The sequence below is a fragment of the Cricetulus griseus genome, chromosome 3 (assembly GCF_003668045.3).
Source record: "Cricetulus griseus strain 17A/GY chromosome 3, alternate assembly CriGri-PICRH-1.0, whole genome shotgun sequence".
NCBI lineage: Eukaryota > Metazoa > Chordata > Mammalia > Rodentia > Cricetidae > Cricetulus > Cricetulus griseus.
Genome location: NC_048596.1, coordinates 276544601 through 276571625, shown reverse-complemented (window position 1 = coordinate 276571625; position 27025 = coordinate 276544601). Strand labels below are relative to the sequence as shown.

General features: G+C 47.6%; 1 protein-coding gene across 2 annotated transcripts in view; it reads left to right on the top strand.

Moving 5' to 3' along the window:
• Spock1 (SPARC (osteonectin), cwcv and kazal like domains proteoglycan 1) overlaps positions 1-27025 on the top strand; it is a 472211-nt gene that overhangs the window by 352622 nt on the left and 92564 nt on the right. For both annotated transcript variants that reach the window (XM_035441548.1, XM_035441547.1), the window contains one exon: positions 1886-2012. In XM_035441548.1, the coding sequence (XP_035297439.1) occupies positions 1886-2012 (127 nt within the window). The remainder of the gene's footprint in view (positions 1-1885; positions 2013-27025) is intronic.

The following is a 27025-nucleotide window of genomic DNA, read 5'->3' as shown; positions in this document are numbered from 1 at the left end:
AGTGTTTCCTCTCTCTCTCTCTCTCTCTCTCTCTCTCTCTCTCTCTCTCTCTCTCTCTCCCCTCTCATTTGGAAGAGGGCAGCTCACCTCAGTCACCACAGCTGAATCCCTCAGGGATGGGGGCCTCGTTCAAGCAGCAGAGCAGATTCCATTCTAGCTTCACAGGTTGCCTGTGGTAAGGGCTCTCTGGACCTCGGCCTTAAGGTCTTACCCATTCCCATGCAATGCTCACTCCTTTCTTTTCAGTCTCATCTACTGGGGAAACAATAGTAATGGCTGCCATTTTTATTGCTTCTTCTTTTGAAGGTCGCTAGTTATAGTCCTTGCTGTAAAAATAAATGCCCAAGTAAAGCAACTTGAAGGGAGGAGTTATGTACTTTGGGGTTAAGAAGTTTTAGTTCACAGTCTTGCTGGGCCTGTGGCAGGGCAGGGCATCATGGTGTAACCAGGAAGTATCTGACAGAGGCATCTCAACTCAGGCCAGACAGGAAACAGAAAACAAGCACAGGAAGGAATTAAACTACGTAGTTCCCAAGGATATGCCTCTTCCCCAGAGATCTTCATCCCCCCCCCCACCCCCACATGGGCGTGCCTGCAGCTTGCATTTCCATCATATTTAAATCCCTTGAGGGCTTAACGTGTTTATTGTATTGGAGGCCCCAGGATCCAATAATTTCCCCAAAGCCTATCAACTAGCAAAAGAGCTCCCAGTATATTAGCCCTTTGGGGCATTTCCCACAAACACACCCCCAGCATAGCATCCAGTTTGGGGCATTTCCCACAAAAACCCACCCCTGTACATCAACCTGTTGGGGCATTTTGAGTTCATGTTATAACATATTGTAATTTTTATAATAGCCACCAGAAGAAGTTTCTGTTTCCTCCATTTATAGATGGGAAACTTGGACTTCTAGCATTCAATGTCTTGTCAAGGTCACACTGTACTTCAGTGGTAGAGCTGGCTGTGAATTGTGTTTTCCGACTGCAGAGTCCACATGCTAATCACCGCACGACTGACTGCCAGTGCCAAAGACCTCAAGGGAATTTTAGCTATCTGATTGATGAACAGTGAGGAGTGCCGGGTTGATGGGCAGTGCAAAGGTGTTTGCCCTTGGCCCATGGCAGTCATACATGTGAACTGCATGTAGATCAGCTTCAGCTAAGAGAGAAAGGAAGGCAGGAACTGCAGGCCCCTCTCCTTCAGTGGATCGTGATACAGACAAAGGGTCCTTTTTATGGACACAGCCATCATAGTAACCGCCACTTATCATTACAACAAAGGTGGGCGTGGAAACTGGAGCCGGAGTGAAGTGACATCACCCTAGCCTTAACCAAATATCAAGTTGGAAGCTGTAGTGAAATCACTTTAAAAGTCTACCCAGAGATGGTGTCCTACAGCTGTGCAGGGGGCTTCTGGTGGTGTCTGGAGTGTTTCTGTATGAAGTGCTCACATGGTGGCATGGGTTGCCCATATGGAAGCAACCCAGCAGCCCCAGGAGAATGGAAGGCTATGGGAGGCTGTCCCGGACACTTGTGATGTGTTGACACAGACACTGGGGTGGATGGTACCGCTCTCTCTCTATCTCTCTCGCTGTTTCTCAAATGTCTGTGATGCTTTTTCCATGTGGGTATGTGATATGCAGTGTTTTAATAGCTACCATTTTGCTTGATTCAGCTATTGGACGTAATACGTGCTTTGGAGAGAAAACCCCTGATGCCCTTTGATGGCTTGGAACAATAGGAGTTCTGGCTGGCATCCCTCGGGCCTCTCATCTGCTTTAGGGCTGCTTTTGTGTGTGTGTTTAGCTATGCTCTTTGGGAACCTAGGGAAGCAGGGATGGGGGCGGGGCAGAGTTTCAACTAACATCCCCTTTTTCTTCCTTAGGCAAAAGAAGGGCAATGTGGCTCACAAACACTGGGCTGGACCTTCAAATCTGGTTAAGTGCAAGCCCTGCCCCGTGGCACAGTCAGCGATGGTCTGCGGATCTGATGGCCACACGTACACGTCCAAGGTTGGTCTTTATTGTTGTCCTTATCATAAACACCACTGCAAGTCTGTTTGTCATGTCTTTGCTTGGAGCAGCCTGGCTGTTCTGGGAAGGCAGACTCAGAGATAACTTCTGGCCAAGGAGGCAAAACAAAGAGTCAGTTGAGACTTTAGCTGAGAGGGAAAACAGGAGTCCAATGTTCATAATGCAACCTGGATATGTCCAAGTTGGATGGATAGAGACATTTAAGTTACCAGTCACCCGATCCTGGGCCAAGTTGCTTAGCTACACACCTCTCCTGGGGTAATGGCAGAGAGCCAGATGTCAGTTGTTCTTGTTTTATGGAAATACAACCTCGTGCCATTCAGATCACGCTCTCTGGCTATGAGTGAGCTGTCTTCTCCTCTAGCCTCAGATAGGTGAATAGCCATGAGCCACCAGTGAGAGACTAGAACTCATTGGACAAAAGCTCTGTTGTTATCAATCCCTGGTCACAATTTCCCCTCTGGACTCTGCATTTCATACACAGAAGGAAATTAAAATGCAGCTGTCAAGACCCCTGAGCTGCAGGCCAACAGTGACCTGTCTAATGCGCTGGCCAAAAGCGCGGTCATTTGCCCAAAGACTGTCTTGCTGACTTGAGGCTTCCTGTGGTCCTGGAGGATGGCCTCTGTGTGGAGCAGGTGCTGCTCTCAGGTGCAGGTGGAAAACTTGGTTAGAAGGCAGAGTTTGTGTTGGGAAGATCCTGTTACAGTGCTCCTCACCTTTCAGAGAACTGGCCTCGACACGAGTAGAGCAAAGCACCCAGCAGCCTTTGCCATCCCCAGCTCCACTCTGGGCCTGGCAGGAGGCTCCCTTCAACTCCTGAATAAGTAGGATGAGTCCGTGTCTCCCAGCCTCGCTCACTTATTTTCCTGAAGCAAAAGAAGATGGAAGATGGCTCATCAGAAATTGTTGCTAGTACATAATGTGTTATTCTCCTGTTGCTGTCATTAGATGCCTGAGACAATCACCTTTTAGAGAAGAAGCTGGTTTTGGCTGGTGGCCTCAGAGGTCTCATTCCGTCATTATTTGGCTCCATTATGTTGGGCTTGTTCAAGCATAGTGCAGCATTGAGGAGACATGCCATGTGACAGAAGAATTCCATTCGCCTTCGGGTAGCCATGAAAAAAAGAAAAAAGTAGAAGGGACCTGAAACCCCAATGTGAGACACTCCCCCCACGGGTATACTCTCATTGATCTAACTTCTTCACCTGAGCTCTACTTCTCAAAGGTCCCACTGTCTCCAGTACTGTCACAGACTGGGCAGGGGGGGAGGGAGGAGCCTTCAACATTTAGGTTATTGGGGATTCTAGATCCAAGCTACAGGATATGTTACAGTAAGGTTGGTTCCATGCCTGCCCAGGGTAAGTGGGGCCTTCTGGAACTTGTAGAGGAGGCAATACTCAGGAATGGCGTTCTACAGCAGGCGTTTCCAAACATTTCAATCCCAGAGGGACCAGTTATAGGCCTGACCCCCAGATCCTAAGATCAACACATGAGGCTGCAGCCTCGGGACAAAGCCAACCCTGCAGCTCACTGCAGCCAACACTGTGGCTCACTGCCTCCAACCCTGCAGCTCACTGCAGCCAACACTGTGGCTCACTACAGAGTGTGAAGTTGGCTTTGTCCCTTCTGGGTAGTTAGTGTCAGGCAACTTTCTTAGCTGTCTTTTCTACTATATTCTTCTGTCCAGAAAAACTTAAGTTCAACTTTTACTGAATTCTTTCATCCTCCATGGTAAACATTGTGTTGAACAGTAGAGTCCTTTGCAAAGGCCAAAAGAGATGCTGCTCTGTTTGCATGTAACTTGTAAGGAAGACAGACACAGTGACAAGCAGTCTGCTTGGATTATAGCAGGCGGTTTACGCCGTAGGAGTTTATGTGCTGGGAGATTGACCTCTAGTGTGGCAGTGAAGGCGAGGATGTAATGAGTTCACTAGACCCAAGATAGATGATAAATGGGTGTTTACTGGGGAACAATCACACAGAAAAATACAAAGAACCGAGGGAGTGTTTCTCTGCTCTTCCTACCAGATCGGCTGACACACCAGAAAGACTGAGGGAAGGAAAGCCATGCCTTAAGCTTCCCTCCTTCTGTCTGCCTGAAGCCACACCCAAAGAGGTTGGCCACCATTACAGGTTCACAGACCAGATGCCTACATGGCAGTGTTGAAGTTGTTGGTACCCTTAAGAGCCAGGTGTCATAAAGGTAATTAGGTTATTGGGTATACTGTTCTAGAGTGGGATTAATGGTAGTTCTCCCAAGAATGAGTAAGACCCGACCTCACCTTGGGCCCTGGGCTCCTGTGTTGGAATATTTTATCATCTTGCGTATGTACCCACTGTGATGCCATCACCGTGACCATTATAGTGCATCTGGTAGCCAAGGGATCTGTTAAGCTGAACTAACTTCATTTCTTCATACATTACTCAGCCTTAGGCATTTTGTCAGAGCAGCAGTTGGGTTAATTGTTTAATTAAGGGACATGGAAGGAATGGGGTGAGCACTGAGCTTGGTCAGCCCCACCAGTTTGGAGGACTAGGCAGTCATCTTAGAGAAAGTGATGGCCCTAGCAAGATGTTTATGGCTGGAAAGAATCAGACATTGAAAGGAACAGAATCCAAATAGTTTGTTCAGCAAAGAGGATGATGGATGGAAGAAAGCACGGTATGCGGAGAGACTCATCCAGTGTTACTGTGGCCGGGTCCCTCCTTGCTGTTCCACGTGGGCTTTCTAAAGGCGTAGGGGATGTTTTCTTCCACAGCAACTGTTAGTGCTGTGCCTCTCTTGCATCTAGATATAAGTGAGCCACTGCTGATTATAGAGAAAAAAAACAGTACCATTTAGTAGTTTGAAGACCACAGGAAGGACTTTGGACTTTATCTTGTAAGGTCTGGGGGACCCAGTTAAAGAGTGCCTTCCTGTAGGGTAGGAATGTGTGGGATAGGACCAGATGCTGGTGACCAATGGACCTACTGGTGGCATTCAAGAGTGGCACAATGGTTTTTGACATGTAAAGGAAACAATCTAAAGCAGCCCCAGGGAGTTAGCCTGGTCTTGGCAACTGATCAATTTGAACATATAAAGTCATCTCCGCTATAAGCTCAGCATAAGGATACCTGTGGCTTCATCCTAGCTGAGCTGGTGGCTCTCCTGTCAACAGTGTCTTGGCTGTGCCTGCAATGTATGGAGCCCATCATTTGCAAACCCCTTTTCTTGCTGTTGCTTTCTGCACAGCTGGTCGGAAGCTTATCTGATGGGATGGGGTCCAGACTGCGGGGAAGTCTGTGGCCGCCTTCCATTTGGGTGGCCTGCTACTCTACTTCTAGAAGGCAAAGCTTTTTTAGAATTGGCAGCTGATCCTAAGTGGTGCTTAGGTCTTGGAAGCTCAGAGAGGGGCCCACAGGAGGGCTCAGCTGGAAAATGATATCCAATGTGGCTTCCCATGCAGAGACGCGATATCCACAGCCGTGGTGATGTCTTTCTTGCACAAATCAAGCCTGTCTGGGGGTCAGAGAATGAAGCTTGCCACTAGCTAACCATAGAGGTCTGGAGGTATGTACAGACAGACAGGAAGTGACGTAGCTGGGCAGAAACAGGATACAAGCAGGGAGAAACAGGAAATTGCTATCATCTGCTGAGAGGCTAAGGGAGTACTGTGTGCTGTGTGGTTTGCTCTTTCTTTCTCATCTCTCAGCATTTCCTTCTATATCTGACTCCGGCCTTTTATTATCTAGACCAGTTAAGAGCTCCCTTTTTTGTTTGTTTGTTTTTGTTTTTGTTTTTGTTTTTTCGAGACAGGGTTTCTCTGTGGCTTTGGAGGCTGTCCTGGAACTAGTTCTCGTAGACCAGGCTGGTCTCGAACTCACAGAGATCCGCCTGCCTCTGCCTCCCGAGTGCTGGGAAATAAAGGCGTGTGCCACCAACTCCCAGCTCAGTTAAGAGCTCCTTTTACACACAACTTTTCCCCAGACACAGTACATGATGTCCAGGAGAGAAGCCCAGGATAGTACATAAAACCTAGGGCTCCTCACACAGATAACATAATATCCAGGACACCTGGGCCAATTTGGCCCTGCCCCTGGAGGGAGATTCACTGGCAGGATTTCTACCTGGGGACTTCACTAGCCACATTGGCAGAAGCTCTGATGTCCACAACTGCTCTTTTCCCAGCCAGGACCTGCTATGGCCTCTGAAAAGACGGGTCTCTGTGTGGCATAGGTTTCTGAAGAGATAGCGTTGTTCTTGGCACCTGCCTGCTGATAATTGGAAAACAAGCAAGGAAATAACCCATCTGCTCTCACCCCTCCCCCACACCTTTTTCTTAAAAGCTGCTAAACAATTAGCAAATGGCTCATTTGTGTCTAGATGCAAAAGAGAGATGCAGAGTTAAGAAGTGCTGTGGAAGAAAATTTGTTCTTTTGGTTCTGAAAGTGCACAAGTGAGGGAGGGAGGAAGCGCTTGCTTTACAGGACTGGCATTTCTTCCAGCACAATGTCGCCACAGATTATATTATCTCTGCTGAGGCATCTTAATAGTTTCTAACAATCGCTACCAAGTAAAGGTCGTGTTTGAAGTTCTTGGCAACTGTAGTCCCTGTTGGCCAGATTTTCCAAGAACAGGAAACTCAGAGGACTGGAGCTGGTTTGGGGTGTAGGCTTGTGAGAACCCTGCAGCTGGCTGTAGGCGCTGTTTTCAGCTTCTAGGATGTCTGACCTGTGGGTATTCCCGCCATGAAAGCATTGTTGCTCGGCTTTGCTTGTCTTCAGTTGAGGCTGGCAGGAGGGGTAGGCCTGTTCCCTGCAGACCTGTGGCCTGTGAATAGTCTTCACTTGCAAATGGCTCCGGGGAGAGAGCCTTGCTGTTGATGAAGAAGAAAATGAAACAGTTGGGAACGGCAGGGCAGGTAGGATGCATGGCTTTGGGCAGGCTGCGCCTCAGGAGCCTGGTGCACTATGGCAACAGTGAAGGCAGGAAAAGGGCAGCTGCCTTCAGAGGCTCCATTAGACAGCACTGAGAGGACAAGTGACATGGCCTACTCTATCCATACTCTCTGGTAGCAGGAGAGAAGCAGCCTGATACCTGGTTCTGGAATCCAATGTGTGTCTTTGATTTTTCTGTTGCATAGAAAAGGCCATCAGAAGAGGCTTTGTGACTCTGGAGAGTTACTTGGTGGCTTCTGGTTAACTCTAAGTGATTTTACTTCCTACATCAGAAAGTTTGAGATTTCGGGAGAAATCCTGTATGGATGGCAGGTGCCCCAATTTGCCTTCCCCCCTCAGGCCATGTTCATTTACAACTTCCTATCTTAGTCTGGGGGAGTCAGATATGATTTGGTAATGAGAGCTCATTTTTGTGGTTTCCTTCAGCAATTTTAAATAGACCTTTGCTCTAGTTTTATTGTCCCACACCCCAAAGCCTTCCACAAGGAGAAAGTATAAACAGTACTTAGAATATTGACTACATACGTATTCAGGAGGATATGGGTTCTAGTCACTGTGACAAAGTCCTAGACAAATCAGAGACTTAAGCACATCAACACTGGCTTCCAGTCCACACAGAAGCAACCTGCAACTGAGGAGCTGCCTCCCAGAACCCATTTGGCTTGCTATTGTATTATCCACAATGACTGGAATAGTGAAGCTTTGCCTGTGGGTGTGGCGTGGCCTCTGTGTCCTGTCAGTACGGTCAAAACAGGCAAGGGAAGTGGAGGCCATCTGGAAGTCACCAGCCTTGCTCGTTCATGGCCCAGACTTCAAACGAAGTTAGGAATGTAGCTTTAATACCAGGTGGCCTTGCGCCCATCTAAAAATTAACAGCTATCTGAAGGGAAGGTGAGCATGTCATCTCACAGCTGCTACCGAGGTGACATTTCAGCAGTATTAAGGGGGCAGGTGTTACAATTTAAAAACCTGCCATACAACAGAATTCACATAGGAGGCTTATTGGAAGAGGAGAGAGAAAGGGCAGAGAGGGGAGCAGAGACCCGTCCTTGGAGACAAGAGTGGTAGAAGAGAAAAAGAGACGGGGGAGACAGAAGGAGAAAAAGAAACATAGGAGGAGGGCGGGGCCCTTTTAAAGGAGAACAAGATGAATTGCGCAGGTGGTGCTCTCAGTGGCTGCAGCTGAGGGCATATCCTGTCTGAATCCCGAGGGCAGGCTGGCACAGATGCCTGAATACTAACAGCAATGGCAGACCAGGTTGTGGAGACCAGCTTGAATACTGTGCATAGAGTTTCTGTGCCAAATGGTGTTTTATTCTCCACTGTTTCAACAGATTTTCAAAACACAGTGAGTTGGTTAGTCTGTGTCACCTTGACACAAGCTCCAGTTGTCTGGGAAGAGGGAACCTTAAAACTGAGAAGATGCCCCCGTTACTTTGGCCTGTGCACACATTTTTAGGGTGTTTTCTTGATTCATGATTGATGTGGGAGGCCCCAGCCCCCTGTAGGTGGTACCACTCCTGGGTAGGTGACCTTGGTGTATATTAGAGAAAAAAAAAAAGCAAGGTGAAAATGCCACAGGGAGCAAGCCAGGAAGCAGAGCTTGTACATGGTGTCTGCTTCTGCTCCTGCCTCCAGGTTCCTGCCTTGAGTTCCTGCCCTGACTTCCCTGGATGTTGGACTATAATCAGTAAGATGAAATAAATAAGCACCATGCTCCCTAAGTCACTTTGTCACAGCAATAGGAAGCAAGCCAGGACACACACTCATGAGTAAATATCATTGTTGATCCCAAAGTGAAAGTTGGAGGAGGGAGAGAAACAGATAAAAGAGCGCCATGGTTGGGTGGCATCAGAGTTGATATTTGAACTCTGGTCTGAGTGAGGTCATGACTTTTAGTTGGCAAATAAAAACCTGCCCAAAAGTTTTAGAATACCAATTCTATCGTCATAACACTTCTGACTTTAAATGACAGGAATGTATGCCTCAAACTTAGTTTAAACTACAAAAATGAAGGTTCTGGTATAGAAGGCTTGAGAGTACCCTGGGGCAGCCAGGCCTTGGCAGGAGATGGGGAAACTCACTGTGTAGCATGTTTTTTTTTTTTTTTTCTTGCCCTTTAGCTTCCCCGCTCTACCTTCATTCTGCAAATAGTTGCTTTCTCTTGGCAAAGAATATAGGTTTTGAAACCCTCAAATCACCTTGTTTTCACATTAGAAACATCAAGGAAATTTACTGTAGCCTGTGTTAGGATCTCAAGGAAGGTCTCTAATTGGTTCATCTTGAATCTCAGTCTTCTCTTAATCAAGTCCTTGTCCTGGCTAATGAGGCTATGTGAGTGGCCTGCTCTGGCCTCGTGAGCCCCACTTGTCTATGAGCAAGAGAAAGGCTTTTGTAATAGAAGAAAGGCGGGAGCCACATTCACACTGGACACAATTAAAAGGATGTCGTAGCTTTTTTGAGGTCATTAGCTAAGTAGCATTAGTTGGAGCCAGTATCAGAACATTTAAGGTGGTGTGTGTGTGTGTGTGTGTGTGTGTGTGTGTGTATGCACATGTGTGTGTGTGTATGCACATGTGTGTGTGTGTATGCACGTGTGTGTGTGTGTGTCTGTGTGTGTGTGTGTGTGTGTGTATGTGTGTGTGTCTGAGTGTGTACATGCCACGTGCATGCATTCATCCATGCTACATGCGTGATGCCAGATGAAGCTAGATGACGCTGTCTGACATCCTCCTCTATCACCCCCTGCCTTGCTTTTTGGAGACTGAGTCTCTCACTGAGCTTGAGGCTTGCTGATTCAGCTAGACTGAGTGGCTGGTGAGCTCCTGGGTTCTGTCCATCTCCACCTCTTAATGCTGGATATGGGCACAGGAGCCAGTGCCTGGCTTTTATGTGAGTGTTGGGAGTTCAAATTCAAGTCCTTTTCTTGCACGGCAAGCATTCTTAGCCACTTAGCCATTTCCCCAGCCCCAGCAGGAACAATACCTGTAGAAATACAAGTGATAAAAAGAGAGCTTTATACTGAGAATGCTGTCTAATTAAAGGGGGACTCCCTAAAATATGGAGTGATTCTTGGTTGAAAGCAGAATTCTTGAAGCCATTTGACCTAATCCTTAAGACATTCTGCAGACCATAGGGCCCGTTGGTCTTCAGCTCTCTTCACTCCTTTTTTTTTTTTTCCTTTTTAGACATGTCAAGATAACACTGTCTTTTTGGCTCCTGAGCAGGAATATTTGGGGAAACAGTTATGGTGACATTTTCAGGAAGCACAGATGTTCGGACGCCATCCGTAACAGAAAGGCACCCTTAGATCTACCCAGACCTCTTCAGCATGCCGACTCTTCTTAGAAGTCAGAGCAGAAGGATGTGACTTAATTAAGTACTCACCACTTATTCCTAGGTTCTTTATGTGAACTCGTGTTTAACCGAGATCTGAAAAATAGATTTTTATTTCTTTTTAGGTGCCCCAAGTAAAATACCATGTAATAAGTTAATCCCTTTATTAAAAATACATTGAGGAGGGGGGGGCGGTCTTCTTGCCATCAGCTCTGCTGAACACACAGTTGGCCTGTTTGATGAGGTACTTTCATGAACACGGTGAGGCTGGGTGCCCCTCACAGGACATCAGAAGACAGCTGAGGTAAAGCTGCAAAGCACATGAGATCTCTCCACCTTCCCACTGCTTAAAAGATGGAAAGGTCCCTGGCCAGAATGAGTATGCACAGTGCTATAAATCCAATTAAGTCATTACAAACAATGTTAATTAAGTGATCATGTTGCTGTTTTTCTTTAAAGGGAACAAACAAAACATTCCCTTTGGACATATTGCTCACACGAGTAAAGCCATGCATCTTTCTCAGTGTTTTCCAAGAGAACAGTTGAGCCTCAGAGTCAGGGTTACCCAGAGAATTCTGCACTTTTCCTAGCCTGGGACTAAGACCTGTATGTCATGTGAGGGAATTAAGGAACTCCTCATTCTTTATTAGAATTTGGTTAAAACTTATTAGAATGTTCCATACTTGACTGTAGTGGCTGTAAGGATGCTTTCACTTCTACCAAAGCAATTTTCCCCCCTCTGATGGGGAATGTACTGTGTATGTCCATCTTACTGATTATTGAATAAAGTACTTGTTTGGCCAATGAGACAGCAAGTTAGACAGGACTAGGAGTCAAAGAGGATTCTGGGAAATGCAGTAGATAAGTGGTGATCCAGGCAGGAAGTGACATAGCCAGGAGACTCATATTTAAGCGAAGGAGAAACAGGAAGTGTCCCCCCCCCACGGCACCTGCTCCCTAGGCGCCTGCTCCTGTGGTGCAATGTGATCCACCAGCAAGGAGGGACGCCAATAAGGCATCCGATAAGATAAGTCTTATAAAATATATAGATTTATGATAATTGAGACTGAGCTAACAGATGAGGAATCCTAGTCATTGGCCAAGCAGCATTTGAACCTAATACAAGTCTCTCTGTGTATCAATTTGGGCCTAACTCAGGCGGGCGGCTGGCGTAAAGCATACACGTGGCGGTGGGCTCAGCGGCTTTTGGCGGAAAGGTTTATCCTAACCCCTCTTCTGAAATCAGTGAAAAATTGGGGGATTTTTGTCTTGTCTCCTTCAGTTCAGATGGCTGCATGCAGAGCCTCCTTGTGTGCTAGCTTAGAAGAACAAAGGTGTTTTCCAGGGGTGGGTGGCCCCCCTGGACTGCAAGTCCAGGGCAGTGACATCCTCAGAAAGCCCACTCCAGCCACTAGGGAAGTTCTGAAGCCCAAAGAGCAACATTCTCCAAAGCCACCAAGAACTGCTTTGACAGGAAGTCTGTAGGTGGAGTTTTTGTCACAACCACCATCTCCAAAATAAACAGACTAAAATTAATTATAACTGCTTACTAATTAGCTCTTAATAACTTAAATGACCCATTTCTGTTCATCTATGTGCTGCCCCAAGGCTCATGGCTTTTACCTCTCCTGCATGTCCTGCTTCCTTCCTGTCTGGCTGCTGACTTGTCTGACTCTCCCTTCTTCTTCCCAATGTTCTTTGTTTGGCTCTCCCACCTAACCTTATCCTGTCCAGCTATTGGCCAGTCATCTGGTTTATTAAACCAATCATAGTAATATATATTCACACAGTGTAAAGGAATATTCCACAGAAGTCTATGGGCTTTTTCTCTAATGTCACCCTAACCCCAACCTCTCTCCGGCAGAGTGAATGGCAGATGGTGGCATGTGTCGGCGAAGGTGGCCTGTGCCAAAGGTGTCCCTGTGCAGGGTTAGGGCAGTGTCTCTTCTGCTGTTTCATCTTTCCCGCCGAAAGCTCTGCAGGTCAACCACTTGGGCCCCCTTTGGAAAGGACCAATGCACACCCCCAGACGATGCTATGGTAAAGGACAGGCTAAGGTAGACTAGAGATCATGCACCTTTTTATTATAATATTTTAACATTTGTTTATTTGTGGCAGACTTTGAACCCACATTTGCTCAGATACTAAGTACAACTACCGCTCAGCAGGCAGCATCCCCAGCCAGATTCTAGGTTTTTGTGCTTGATTCACGATGATGGGAGAGAAAATAGATTGGGCTTCCCTTGCCCATATCTACCCTAGCAGTAAAAGGAGGAACCATGTTCCTGGGGTTTCAAGTATAAGGCTCAACAGAAGCTCGTCTCCTTAGTAAATCCCCCATTCCCTTCATGCCAGATAAGACTGTCTCTTTCTGCTGAACACCAACACCACCATGTGTTTCCTTCTTGGAGTATGCTGATAGCCTTGCAGGAGTTCTCTTTGTGCCTGTACTTACCCAAGTATATGATAGTCTGGAGGTACCAAAACCCTCTGATAGAAAGTCCTAGCTGTAATACACAAATCATTTTGAATGATTAATCTTGGAAAATTTAAGACAAATCCTCCTTCAAGAGAGAAGGCACTAAAAGACAAGGGGGATGCTGACCCTTTCCTTGCAGTTTGGGAAGGTAGAATGCTAAACTCGCCAAGAAGCCCTGGGAACACAGCAGTGCGAAGACTGGAGAGAAGTCCTAGGTGGGATTAGAAATGAAAGCCCCATAAACAAATCTAGTATCACCTGGGTATTCACCTTGAGTTCAAGGTGGTTTGGAGTCTAGATTTTGTTTTTTTTGTTGTTTTGTGTTTGTTTGTTTTTTATCTCCTGGTAGTGAACCAGGACTATAGGAACACTTGTGAGTCTCAGCTTAGACCTTAGAGAATAAGGGTAAATCTGAAATGCTGTAATGGAGAGCCCACATGCACTCAGCCATGGCAAGCATGGCACAGACCACATCTGAAGACATGCGTGGGACTGAGGGATGAGTTAGTGAAAAGGGTTAATGGTTGGCAAACTCTCCTGTGGCTCACGCACCCCAGGGATCCCAGCTTGGGTGGGCAGTTCGAGTTTATATTCTTGGCGTGATGCAGGGGATAGATTACTTCAGATGGTCCTCAGTGGGAAGGCACAGGCACGGGGGTGCCTAGAAGAGCTTACACGAATTCCCTCTGCAGTATTGAATCCACACCTGAAAGCTTCGCAGGACTCCCTCCAAACTCTGCCAGACAGACTGATTCTTTAGAAGAGATGGCATAGCGCTAAAGAGCAGAATTAGACCCCCAAGAAATTGAGTGACAGACTTTCAGATGCAGACTATAATAAAGTTCAAATGCTCACCATGTTTAAGTACAAAAGGCAATTTAAGACTTAGACAGTGAATTACATGTTTATCAAAGGCCGCTGGACTAATTCAAAATGTCTAGTATTGAAAGATGAAGTCATGAAAAGCATGTCTCCACAAAGAAAACATTCATCTACATATTACAGCAAGGTTCCAGTCCCTTATCCTAAATTGGCATAGCTTAGGTATAGTCCCTCAGGAAAGACACTGGTCACTTTGTGAAGGGTTTTCCTCCATAACCCAAGTTCCTTCCTCTCGTCTGGATAGAACATCTCCCAAATGGTGCTATGTTGATCCTCAGCTGGTGCTGTCAAGAGGCCATGGAGCCGATCAGAGGTGGGACCTTAGCGAAGCCAGTTAAGCCATGGAGGCCATGCTTTTGAAGGCTCCTAGATCTGTCTTCTGTCCTTTGACTTTCTGGTCACTCTGAGTTGAGAAACTGTGCTCCAACACTTGCCACAATCTGTGATGTCATGCCTCTGTGTAGTTCCAAAGTAGTGACCCAAGCCACCGTGGACAGAAGCCTCCGAGAACATGTGTCCCATCAATCTCCTCTTCTGATTTCGTGGGTATTTGTGAGAGCCATAGAAAGCTGGCCTGCCAGGAGACCTTGCTTCCCACCAACACTACAGTGAGACATTATAGTCTAGGCATCTGAACTTCTCAGACACATTCAAACCAGAATGCCATGTAATTTAAAAAATACACAGAGACAAAAGGCATCAATTATTGATACATGTAGCAACATAATGCATATTAAAATAACTGTGCCGAGAAAAATCAGATCCAAAATAGTATATATTGCTTACATTAATTAAAACACCATAAAATATAAGCTAATCTTTACTGATAGGATAAATCAATTGTTATCTATAGTAGGGAGGGAGTTGGAGAAGAATAGAAAGGAGGAATTTCAAAGGTATAAAGAAGGCTTGAAGGACAAAGGTATGTTAGTTGTCTGGATTACGGTCTTTATATGTGTATGTATGTATTTACACTGACCAAAGCTCCTTGAAGTTTATACTTAAAATATGTAGACTTTTATATATTGCTTAACATCAGTGCAACTGTTCAAATAATTTTTTTTAATGATTCAGGTCAAGATAGCTCAGTGGTTAAGAGCACTGGCTGTTCTTTCAGAGAACCTGAGTTCAATTTCCAGCACCCACATGGCACCTCACAGCTGTCTGTAACTCCACCTCCAGGGGAATCTGCACTCTCACACAGACATGTCTACAGGAATGCATATAAAATAAAAAAGTAAAGTAAAAATAACAGATCATTTAAAAAAGACTCATGCCAAACCTGTGGGGTGTGTCCAGGAGCAGCACATTATCGAAGTTGCTCACCTTTGACTTTGTATTTCTCTGTTGGTTGTTGGCATCTCCCGTCAGTTAGAAAGACTTCGTTGTTCTCCCATCTAGTCTGGTAACAGAAGAATGAACTCGATGCTTTCCAATTTTTTTTTCCCTCCATAAAACCCTGAAAGCTCTAAAAGGTGTGGCTTCCCACGAGAACACTCAATCACTCGGGAGTCTCCTTCCATAGAGAAACTATTCTTGGAGCACATCTTGGATTTTAGTGTCCTTCTAGGTAGGATACCCACTTTCCACGTGACAAGGAGGCCGTTTCCTCCATCTTTGAGGGGAGAGGTTTGGTGGGTGGAACACCAGCCACAAGACCCCATTTGGGGAATGGCCGGTATTGCAGGGGAAGCCTCCTGGTGACATATATGTCTGGTGGCCTTTCAGAGAAAGCTCACTCAGGTGGGGGCATTGTGAAGATCTGGCCAGGTAAGTGTCTAAGATAACAACCAGTGGCTGGTGTGGGGGAGGGGGAGGCTCCCTGATCAGTGTGACAATGCCATTCATCCTGTGGGTGACAGAGGAGCAAGGGAGATGTCCCCTTAGAGGGACACATAATAGACAAAGGCTGTTTTGTCTTCTGACTCTGGGGATGGGGGCTCTGGCTCCATTTACTTAGACCTGCAAGTCCCCACGTCTGAAGAAGGCCATAGACTTTTTTCTGGAGCCTGTCCTGGGCACCTCTTCTGAGGTGGTCCTCTGGAGTCACAAGCACATTTATTATGTGCTGGGTCCCTGCCAGTTACCTGTTCTAGCCCCAGGTTGCTCTCTATAGAGAAGGCAGACATGGAAACAGATTGTGATTTGGGTGTAAACAAGCAGATGAACAGGCAGGAGGAAGGTGGCGCATCAGTCACGGGTCAGGCCTTGTCCAGCGGCCCACCTCTGTGCGCCAGTCTCCTTCTCTGCAAGTGAGGCTCCAGGGTCTCTGAGAAGCTGAATCAATACAGACGAGTGCTCAGAACCCGATACACGCTATAGATTTGCCTATAGTATTTTAACAGCCTCCCCAGTCTCCCCTCTGGCCTAGAGGCTCAGGTTTCCTTCTGTTCCCACATACATGAAGCTGTGCCTTCCTGTGAATGGGCAGCAGGGACCTCTTGCTAAGGTCCTTGGCTGTGGCAAGAAGGCTTGTCTCACTGGTGACCTCATCTCCCCACTCCCAATCCAACGGGATAGTGCTAAAGCTCTTCTCTGTAAGGATTCTCAAGGTCACTGTCGCTCATTTGGCCAATATGCAGCAAGCATGGTCAGGTATGTGAGTTCCTCTGTGAAGTCAAGGTGGGCCTGCATTTAGAACTGCCTTGCCTAGTTCTGTGAGGCGATGGCAGGAAGTGGATAAAACCCCACCCGGCTGGACAGGTATGAATGTTGCAGTCTTAGTGTGGCCTCCCAGTCTGCTTTTTACTCAGGTTTACACAGAGTCCCCTTTGATGTGCTCAGCATGTGTGGGCTTTGCTAGGGTCTTTGAGCCAAGGTTCCCAGACCCCTGCGACAGCAGCCTGTTTCGTTGCTGTGTTAGCCATTCCTGTGCTGGATTCATGTCTGCCAGATGTGCAGGAGGACCACTCAATGGAGGGCCCTTCTTGGGAGGCTTCCCGGGGAGTGAACAGGGACAACTCTCTATCCATGGGATCATAGACCAGGGTCTAGTCCAGAGCCACCTCCGGGGTCCAACTTTATCACCTTGACCTGATCATTCCACCCTAGGGTCGTCCCTCTTGACCAAGTAGAAAGACCTATGAAAACCAGGAACCAAGCTCTACTGTGTCTACCTCCTGCTACTTCTTGCCTTGCCGCTACACAGTTATGACACCAGTCCTATAGAAAGGGCACTGTCATCAGGTCCCTTCTTCTGATGATACACAGGAAGAAAGAAAGCAAAAAGAAAACAGAGAGTAGGAGGAAGAGGCTCAGTAAGACTCCCATAGTCCCCCAGTCCAAGACAGAAGAGCCAGGTGCTGGGACAGCATCACCCTGACTACCAAAGTCTATATAGAAATGATCTCAATCCAGTTAGTGATAGGAAGAGTGTGGGGTGTGTGTGTGTGTGTGTGTGTGTGTGTGTGTGTGTGTGTGTGTGTAGATATAGGTAAATACATCTTACAAGAGCTATTGCTGCAGACTGAAGTTGTTAACCTTGTCTTGGCAAAGAGGTACAAATAACAACATGGAACAGTTTAGCAGTACTTAGATTCAGTTATACTGCCCTAATTTGTTTTCCAGGGTCACCCAGGGACTGTGTTTCTGAGTGGTAAGGGGCTCAGATAAAGCTGTGTTTATATTAACCCCGCCCTTCTCCTTTCCCGACATCTGATTGGACCCTCCCAGTCCTGTAGTAGTGGGGATGTGGGGAGGGGAATGGAGGAAGCCATCTCTGAAGATGGTAGCTCCTCCAGTTGCCTGAGCCCCATGTCACTACTTTGGAACTACACCTCCCATGTACCTGACTCAGAAGCAGTTGTCATGGAAATGTGCTTTTGTTTTTGTTTTGGTCTTGGGCCATGGTCATTGTCTTATTATAGCTGCATGGAAAACGATGACAGTGTATTACTTAGCAATCTCAAGGGTCACTGCAGACAGAGAGTTTGAAGCCCAGTGGGCTGCAGGAGCACTCAGGGAGGTCCCCAGGTATCCTGGCCCCATAACCCCATCATAAGCAGAGGAAGTCTGTCACATATCCCCAGTGCTGCCAGTCTCCCAGACTCTAGTTCCCTGAGTGATTCCACCCCTGGCTGAGGTAGGCTGCCCCTTGCTTCCTCCCGCCTGCCCACCGCTCACACGGATTCTTCTGCTCCATTGATACAGGAGAGTTGAGCTGTGGGAGGGAAGAAAGGGTCCTGAGGTTGCTTGGTTTTCACAGCTCGGAGCCTTCCTTGATTGCCCGCCTTGTAGATCCACATTTTTATCGCTGTATCTGTCATTTTTCTTGGCTTGCCATTTCAGTCACTCAAAACAGTGCTGCTGTATTGCTTTGGAATCTCCTGGGCTTTTTTCTTTCATGAGGTTTGCATCCACCTAAGGGTAATAATAGCTAGTGGCAGGAATGGAGCACGGCATCCCTGCCATCAGGGCCTGACTCTCAAGGGAGCAGGGAGTTGGCCTTGGATCCCAGTTCACCCTGTGCCTGAGGCTGCCCGTCAGCAAATTCCATCCTCACAACCCTGTGCTCTGCACCATTCTACATGCGCACATTATCAGGCTAGGTCACTAACATCCAGAAAGAGGTTTTTTCCTTGCCTAATCATGAGTAAATGGTAGGGCTCTGGGACTGAGATTTAACAGAACTGGAACAGTTTGGCCTTGTAACCTGCAGTTGGTAAAAGGTCACCTTTCCTGGTTTAATCACAGAGAATCAGAGTATCCTAGTGTTTGCTTGGAGTGGCACTGAGTGGCCTGCTAGTGTCGTTTGCTTAGGGACTGATTGGTATCTCCTGTTTAATGTGGCTAAACAGAGCTCTCAATATTCCTTGCCCCCAGTCAGTATATTCACAAGCTTACTGATGACCCTACACCCGGAGTCCCCCTTGCACTGTGACTCAGGTCAAGCACTTTGGAGTCATCTCAACTCTGTTTTGCATTTGTCCCTTATAGCCAACCCTAGTCAATCATGTCCATTGACTATACCATAGGTTTGAACGCTAATTGCCATTGCCTCTACCCCCATTAGTGGTGTAAGCCGTCGCATGGCATCCTTACTGTTGCCATGTTGTCTCTGTTGCCATCCATACTTGATTGCAGGCTGTCATCCACAGGCAGTTGGAGAAGAATGCCCTGCTCCTGCTCCCCCAGGTTCTGAGCCCTGCCTTGTAGCTCACTGTGCCTTTCTCTCCATGACTCTGATGCAGCTACTGTGCACGTTTCTTCCCCACAGGCGGACCTTGTCTCACCCGCGGGCGGATGTCTTCACACACACTGTTCCCTCTGCATCAACATTGTCCCCCTAGAACTTCCCATGTCATCTGGCTCCTCCAGCCCGTCCTGGTCTTAGGGGAAGTTTGTCTCTACTGAGAGACCCTCCTTTAGTTCTCACAGCATAGCCACCTTCCCCTCAGATCCTTTCCCAGCCTCATTTCCCTCACTCCTCATTCAAGAGCCACATAGTAGGAGGCCATGTGGTCCTGCCTGGGCCTTGATAGAAGGTCCCCAGAGGACCTGATGACCGACTTGCATAAAGCATGGGCTCCCGGCAAATGGAGATTATACAGAAACACAGAGGAAGAGCAAGCCCCGGGTACCACACCCTCCCCCTTGCACTCCTGCACCCAGCTTAGCCCTGTTTAGCAGGATCCTAACATCCCCAGCACTGTAGTGCGCAGCAGCTGGTGGGGCTCATGAAATGTTAGTGGAGGATGGGATGGAGTACAGGAGAGTTCGCATTGGAGAGAAGAGAGAGAGGCCTGCAAGCTGTCGAGCTTGAATGCTGAGCCCCAGACTCATAAGAGCTGAGTCATCTATTACAGGCACCTGCTTATCTCATGTTACCTCCTGTGTGTCCCTTACCCCTGCTTGACTCTTGACCATTGAGTGAGGAACACCAGAGGCCCCGAGGCCCCAGTTTCAGTGTGTGACTTCTACCTTTTTCCTGGTCCTGGCTCAGTTCTGTGGCTGGATTAGTATGGAGAGATGTGGGCAGGGAGGGAGTAGACTGGATTCTGAAGCACAGCCAGGGAGTAGGATGAGAACAGAAAGAGTTTCAAGAGCAGGGGTGCCTGACAGGCTCGGGAAACTCTCCTTGCATCTTGTCAAAGCGCTTTGCTTAAAAGCCCGAGGGAACAAAGACATTTTCCTTTTAAAGAAATCTGCCTATTCACTATATGCCATGGCCCTTTCCTCTCTCAGCTTGGAGACTATGGAACGTCTGAGAGGTGTCTCATACTTTCAAGATGAAGCCCCACACAGCAACTGGACTTGACTGGTTCTACTATTTGCTCCTACTGCCAGCAGAAAGCCTGCCCCCCCCCCCAGCTCTTGCGGAGTACTTAGTGAAGGGCTCAGACTTGGTACCTGTGCTGGAGAGGGAGCTCCAGCTTAGCCTGCATGCTGCTTTTGTTGGCAGGGCACCGAGCACCACTACAACAGAAGGTCAAGTGCCCCCTGAGCAGTCTGTACCTACAGGCTCGATATGACATGGTTGTGGAGGGAGGGCAACCAGGAGATGGCCACAGGCACAGCCCAGGGTGCTGTTTTCTCTCTCACAGACATATTCAAGAGAGGCACTCTGGGCCTCAGAGACATGTCTGCTAGCTAATTACATCTCTGCAAGAAGTTCAGAAATTGCACAGCAATTTTGATGACAAAAGGGTGAACTTGTAATTGCCATTTGGCAGTACATGGTTTGTTTGCTCTGGAGGCGGCAAACTCAAACCTCTTTCATTGAAATATAACCTTAAACTAGCAGCCTGTCTTGAGTGGGATTTGTATGTTTTGGTAGAGGAAGTATTGCTTCCATTTGTGTTAAGCGGAAGACCATCTCCCAGTTGGTTCTGTGTCTTTGTGGGATCACGACTAAGTCAGGGAGAAAACCTGCCAAGGCCCCAGGTGTGAGACTCCAGTGTCCTACCCCAGTATCGCCAGTGAGAACCATGGGTTTGTAAATCCTTCCAGTGGTGGAAATGTCTGTCTTATCCTATAGCTAGACATTGCATCCTTCCCAGATGCCCATCTCATTTGCCTAGAACACAAAGCATCACTAGGGATCAGTTTGGGGTCTGAAGGCAGCCCCTACTTCAGTCAGTAGAGCTTTTCTGATTCTTGAAGTCCTGAAACAAACATGTGTCAAGCACCATTGAGGGGAGGGAGAGGCCTCCACCTCTGGGATCCAATAACTACAAGCTGAAAATGGACAGCAGGGGTTCAGTTCTTACAACGTGTGAAACTATTTTAGAACCATAACCCTTTCTAGCCCAAGGGTTCACAGAGTGTGTGTAGAAACTTACCCTTCAAAAGGGCTATCCTCAATTTCTATACCGATGTCATTATCGCTAAACATACGTGGTATTCTTGTTCAATGTCATGGCGATATCCCTACATATGGCCTGAGGTGTCCCTCTAAGCTGAGGCTGGCGGTTGTAAGGACCACTAAGGAATCTGGCTGATAAGGACACCATCTTCAGAAGGGCTTGACGCTAGTCACACACAGTGAGCCCTTACAAGGCCACCTACTTTGCCGAACCTCCCCCCCCCTCCCCGTTGCCCTTTGGTGCAGCAGACCAAACCAATGGGGCTAATGATGGACTTCATCCTCCCAAGCTATGAGCTACAGGCTCCCTTCTTCGTTATGAAGTTCCAAGCCTGGGGTAATTTTTTAAGAACAACAGAAAATGAACAAATACAGAAGTTGGCACCGGAAATGGAAGACAGTAGCTAATCTGCTCCCCTCCCCCAGTATTTGTAAGCATTGGATTTGAGTAAGGGCAGAGTTTGGATGAGCTGAAAATGCCTAGAAGGCTGCAAATGGAGCATTGTGGGTAATACCTCTGGGGCTCAGACGAGTCTGGGAAGGAGCTGAAATGTCTTGCAGACAGGGTGAGTAGCTGTGACCAGAATGCTAATGAATCTTGGATGGAAATGGAAGACGCACTTTTGGAAACTGGAGCAAAGGCCATCCTTATTACACCATTGCAGAGAACTTGGGGGAATGGCATCCATGCCCTAGGCCTGGGGATTTATGGAAAGCGGGGCTTGCCAAGTCAATGACCCTGGGTATCTTGCAGAAGAATCTTCTGTACTGGAGGAAGTGAGTCCCTGACGGTTTTACCTGGATGCAGTAGGGTTCAGGAGCAGTGGTATAATCTTGAAATGGGATTTATAATTAAAAAGAAGAGAAGAGTGTAAGATTTGGTCAGTTCACAGCCTGACCTGGGGAAGGAATGTACAAAGTCAAAACCAAAACCAAAGGGAAACATGGAGGAGTCCAATACAAATTAGTGTATATGCCAGAAACTGGTTGTTTTCATTTGAACGACAATAGAGAAAGGGCCTCAGAAGCATCTAAGGAACCTGCCAGTGGTCCAGGGACTGGGGCACAGTGGTCCAGGAAATAGGCCCAGAGCATTCTTACAGCCTCCATAAGCATCTCTGCCTCGGGGATCTGCTTTACTCTGCCTGCCCCAACCATGGCTCAAGATGGCCCGGCCATGGCTCATGTCACTGTTCCTAAGGTAGCCAGCCATAGACCCTGAGATCTGCTAATTCTATAAGCATACCATATGCAAGAGCTATGGGGGTTATGGCAGCTTCTACCCAGACTTCAAAGGAAACCAGTCAGGCCAGGCTAAGAGACAGGAGGCAACTGCTGCGAGCATCATCTGTTGTTATGTTTAGTGGGGTCCAGGGTGTGGGACCACCTCTCTTTAAACCCCAGGAAAGCAACATTTATCCAGGCTGGTGACACTTTGCATTTATCTTGCAAAGCAAGTTCCAGAGGTTGGCTGTGTGGGCTGTGGATTTACAAAACCATGTAGGTTGGGGTTCATGGAAGCTCTGTGCATAGGATGTTGGACTAGGAGCTTTAAGATTTCATGTCTGTCCTGGTGGGAATCCATCCGTCTTGCCGAGAGCCTCAGTACTGTCTTATTTGCTCTCTTCTTCCTTTGGGATAGGGATGTTTGCCTTGTGAACCCTGTTTGTTCTCTGTATCACTGGTTCTTGGAGGCATATGCATGTGGCTTCTGTTTGATTTTACAGGCTCACAGCTGGAGAGTTTTCCTTGAGACTCGGATGAGACTTTGAACTTGTTTTAAGCAGTGCTAGAACAAAGTAAAGACTTTGGACTTCAGGGGATAGAATGATTATATTTAGTATTATAAGAACATTGTGTGAGGAGGTTTTTAGTGCCTGTGACAAAATTATCTGAGGTGATGAACTGAAGAGAGAAAAGACTTGGGCTCACTGTTCTGGAAGTTTTTGAAGTTTCTGTCCATCATCACTTGTCTCTGTTGTTTGGGCCAGTGATAAAGACAAAAATGTCATAGTGCTGAATTCATGACATCTGGGAAGCAGAGAGGGCTAGAGAAAAAGGCCAGAGACAAGATAGGCAGGCTCCCAATAGCAGACTTGCTCCTATTAGAGAAGTTTCCACAGTTTCTGCCACCTTTCAGTGGTCTGTTTCATTATGAAGCCATCACTCATCTGCCCATTGGTTAGTGGAAGAATTAATTAGTTCAGGGGCCTAACGACTCAGTCACTTCCCCGAAGATTTGCTTCTAAACACTGCATTCGGGCAAAGTGTCAGTGCATGGGACATTTCATCTCCAAGCTATAACAGACACAAACCTTGAAGTCCACAGGGAAATGTGATAGTTTGGATAGCCTTTGAGCATGTTTGATGTAGGCTCATGTGGAATAAGCATGTCCCCAGGGTGGTGGATTGGAAGTCACTGAAACAGGAAGAAGTAGAAGGAATTCCTTGATACACGCCCTGCATCCTCATGCCCGAGTCCTCGTATGTAAGCCTCTCCTTTAGGATCTAACTCCCCTGAGGAAAATGAGTTCTTATTGAGGGCTGCTGGGTCTGCACAGCTCCAGGAAGCCTTTGCGAGCAGAGCAGTGCCATTTCCCACGCGGGACAGTGCTGAACTTCTTGATGCCCAGCCCCTGCCTCAGTGAGCATTGGCCAGGAGGCTGCTTTATGCACAGGAGAAACCTGGTGATCAGTCAGAGTGAGGGATCCCTGAGCATGAAGACAGGGCCCGGGATACTCTAACAGAAGTTGTGGGCTCCTTAGTGGATTTCAGCTGTCCCCTGCTGCCAGGCATCTGATTAACCCAGGAGGTAGCAGAGGAAAACACAGGGTTCTCTTTGGTAAGAAAGCCGAGGATGGCTACCTAGGGAGTCCCTGCACTAAATACTTTATGAGCACTTTTATTTCGTTGGCCTTCAATTTAATAGCCTCTAAATTAGGTACTGTTACTTCCAGGCTGCAGAAGAGAGAACCAGGCCCAACTAGCATGTGACACAATTGGAATCAAGCTGAGGTCTGTCCTGCTAGGGAGCCCATATATCTGACCCGGAATGACATGCCTCAGGGAGCAAGAAGGGGAGTTTTCAGAGGACAGGGAGGTAAACTGAGGCAGATGCCCAACACAGCTTCCCAAGCATCAGTTTGACCAAATGCTTAAGGAGTAAGGGACGTCATGAGGCTCACGTGAACTAATTTGTTAAAGCAGTCACCCATTTTGTTTGATGCGCCCCCTTGCAACTGAGGGCTTACTGGCAGGTGGCAGGACAGAAGTGAGCCTTGCTAGGTCTCAGGCCTGGGACAAGTGGCTGAGGTGCCTATGTAACATAGGAAAGCGGATGCTGTGCTTACTTGTCACAGAGCCCTTCTGGCTGGTATACCCCACACCTACCCTATACTTCTCCAGCCTGGGGGCGGGGCTGGGCTTCCGTTCCCCCAGCTGCTCTTCCCTATGTAATCCGGCCATTTGCTACACCAGTCCTTTAGGGTTTCTCATGTATTCTTTGCTCTCCCAGGGTCTTGGTCTGCTCCCAACTCCCACCCCCACCCCACCCTTTTCCTCAGGGTCATGTCCACTCTGGATTCTCCCAGATGCCCCTGCCTCTGGCTGTGCTCTCCCTTTTCTCTATGATGAACTTTCTCTTCCGCCATACTTAGGAGCAGTCATGTCCTTCAATTTATTTATTTATTTATTTATTTATTTATTTATTTATTTATTTATTTATTTCAAGCCTTCCTTGAACGAGGAACTAAGTGTTCTTCATTCTCCACCAGGAGTTCCAACTGTTCTCTCTGAGACACCAGTCTCTTTCTCTTAATTCCCCAAGTCTCTCACAGATGGTGGACAGGGACACCCTGCTGTGGCCGGGCTCCTGGTGGCTGAAACAGCAGCAGCTGCTCTTGCCTTTCAAATGCCTTGGAGCTGTGCAGGCTAATGTCTGCAAACTTGAAACTTTGCCTTTTTTCTTTTTCTTTCTAACAACATGTAAGGAAGGACAATTACAACTGTCATTAGATCTGCTTCTTCTGCCACTGTTCTGCCTTGAGAGTTGCTGAGGGGACCATGTGGGGGGCGGTCTGAGGACACCACTGGATCTCAACTTTCTCATCGCTTCTCGTTCTACGTGCTGGTGGGCAAGTTGGGTAGAATGACGTGTTGGTAATGCTCTAGGCAAATGGTTTTCAGCCTTCTGACTTTCAGTCTTCATGCTTTGTTCCGGCAATAAGTGCAGAACTTGGGAGATGGTGAGATCAGAGCCCTTGCCTACTGTAGATGGCAGACCCCCTGGGGAGGGCTTTCCTTCCTTAGGGATTATGTGAATGAGAGGCCCATGAAGAAACTGGTGAAGGGAGTGGGCTTGGCATGAGGGTCTAGGTCACTGCACAGCTAAAGGGAACTTTTGGTGGGGACAGAAGAATCAAGTGTGGATTGATCTCTCACTGGCTCCATCGCACAGGCCGTGCTTGCTCACAGAGTTTCTAGTGCACGGAAACTCTCTCATGCTTCCTACAGAAGCCTTCTTTGGGGAGTTCACAGGCTTTTGGTCCATCCATATCTGTCAGGGGCTTTTCAGTGGCCTCACTCGGGCCCTACCTGTGCCTGGCTGGCGTACCTCTTACTGATGAAGGGAGCAATTAGGAGCCTCTGCTTTCTAGGTGCAGGAAAGAGGCTAGCTGCACTGTGGCCCCAGGTTGAGCTGGAAGTTCTAGGTGGTGCTGTCCCAGCCTTGAAGCCCTGTGTCATGCTACTGCCTCTGAGCTATGCCCAGGTTGCTCTGTGTCTGGGAAGTTCTGAACTTATGTTGGTATGCTCTGGAGTTTCAGCTAGAGGCTTTACCCTCTGCCATCCTCAGAAGCAGGAGGTACAAGGACAGCCATGGCTGACATATTGCTTCCCTGGGAGGCCCACAGTGGCATTCTTCTCAGGCAACACAGGGACAAAAGTAATTGATGAGCTTAATTATCTGTGGAAAGGACATGATGGGGATGTCATGCTGTCTGCAACACAGAATTCCCTGAAACAAGTCCATATGTTATAGACAGGCTCCACAAAGCGGTATTTTCTCCCCTCCATTCACAAGCTTCCCGTCTCCCATGATGTTATGGAGTTTGAAAAATCACTCTGAATGAAACATGAATTATGTTAGATGGAGAGCAGCTAGCTTTCTGCAGATCATAGTTGCTCATCCGTAATAAATTTTGGCATGATTAACCAGGTTCCAGATTGATATCAAAATATGCAAGTGGAGACTGGGTAAGGGGGTGTGGAGGAGACTAGTTTGAACTTTATAACTTTGAAACTGGGAAACCCACAGAGAAGCTTGGAGCCAGCCAAGGGCAGAATGTGTAATGAGCATCTGGGACTTTGAAGTTTCTCCTTTGCCCAGTCCTTGGCTGGCCAGGGTCTGACCCGGGCTCTGAGGCCTCCCTGGCCATTCCACACCCAAGGGCAACACAGATAGAAGAGAAAGCTCAGACTGGTGGGACCTCAACAGCTGTAGGAACTGTTTCCCTCTCCTCACATTTCCTTAGACCCTGCGTGCCTGTCATGTGTCCTCGTCTAAGGAATTCTGGCATTTTTATTCTTCACCACACTTCCGGTGGCTTCTTGTCACAACACGTCTTCCCTCACCACTGGTTCCTGCTTCTGCCCTTCTTGGACCAACTGCTTACCCAATGGGAAGGTCGACATACGTTTTTAGCATCTTACCCCAAGACTGAGCTTTCTACAAGTAGGTGCTCCTCCTCCCCTAGTCCCCTGGTGGGTAGATTTCAGATCTGCTTCTTTATGTACATCCCAAGAAGTTGCTCAGACTGTATATTGAGTCATCAGTGTCCTTGACTCTACCCAGTGTCTTCAGCTATGGCCTCTAACAGAGGGGAAGGCTCTTAGGAAGACATTTATGGCCTTATAATGAGCAGTGAAGCTGCTAGCCTCCAACTTCCATCATAGGGGAATGTTTAACAGGGTCAACTCCTGAAGGAACCGGCTTCCCTTTTGGCAGCCATAACAGCCGAACATGTGCTTGCCATATACCTGCCTTGGTCACT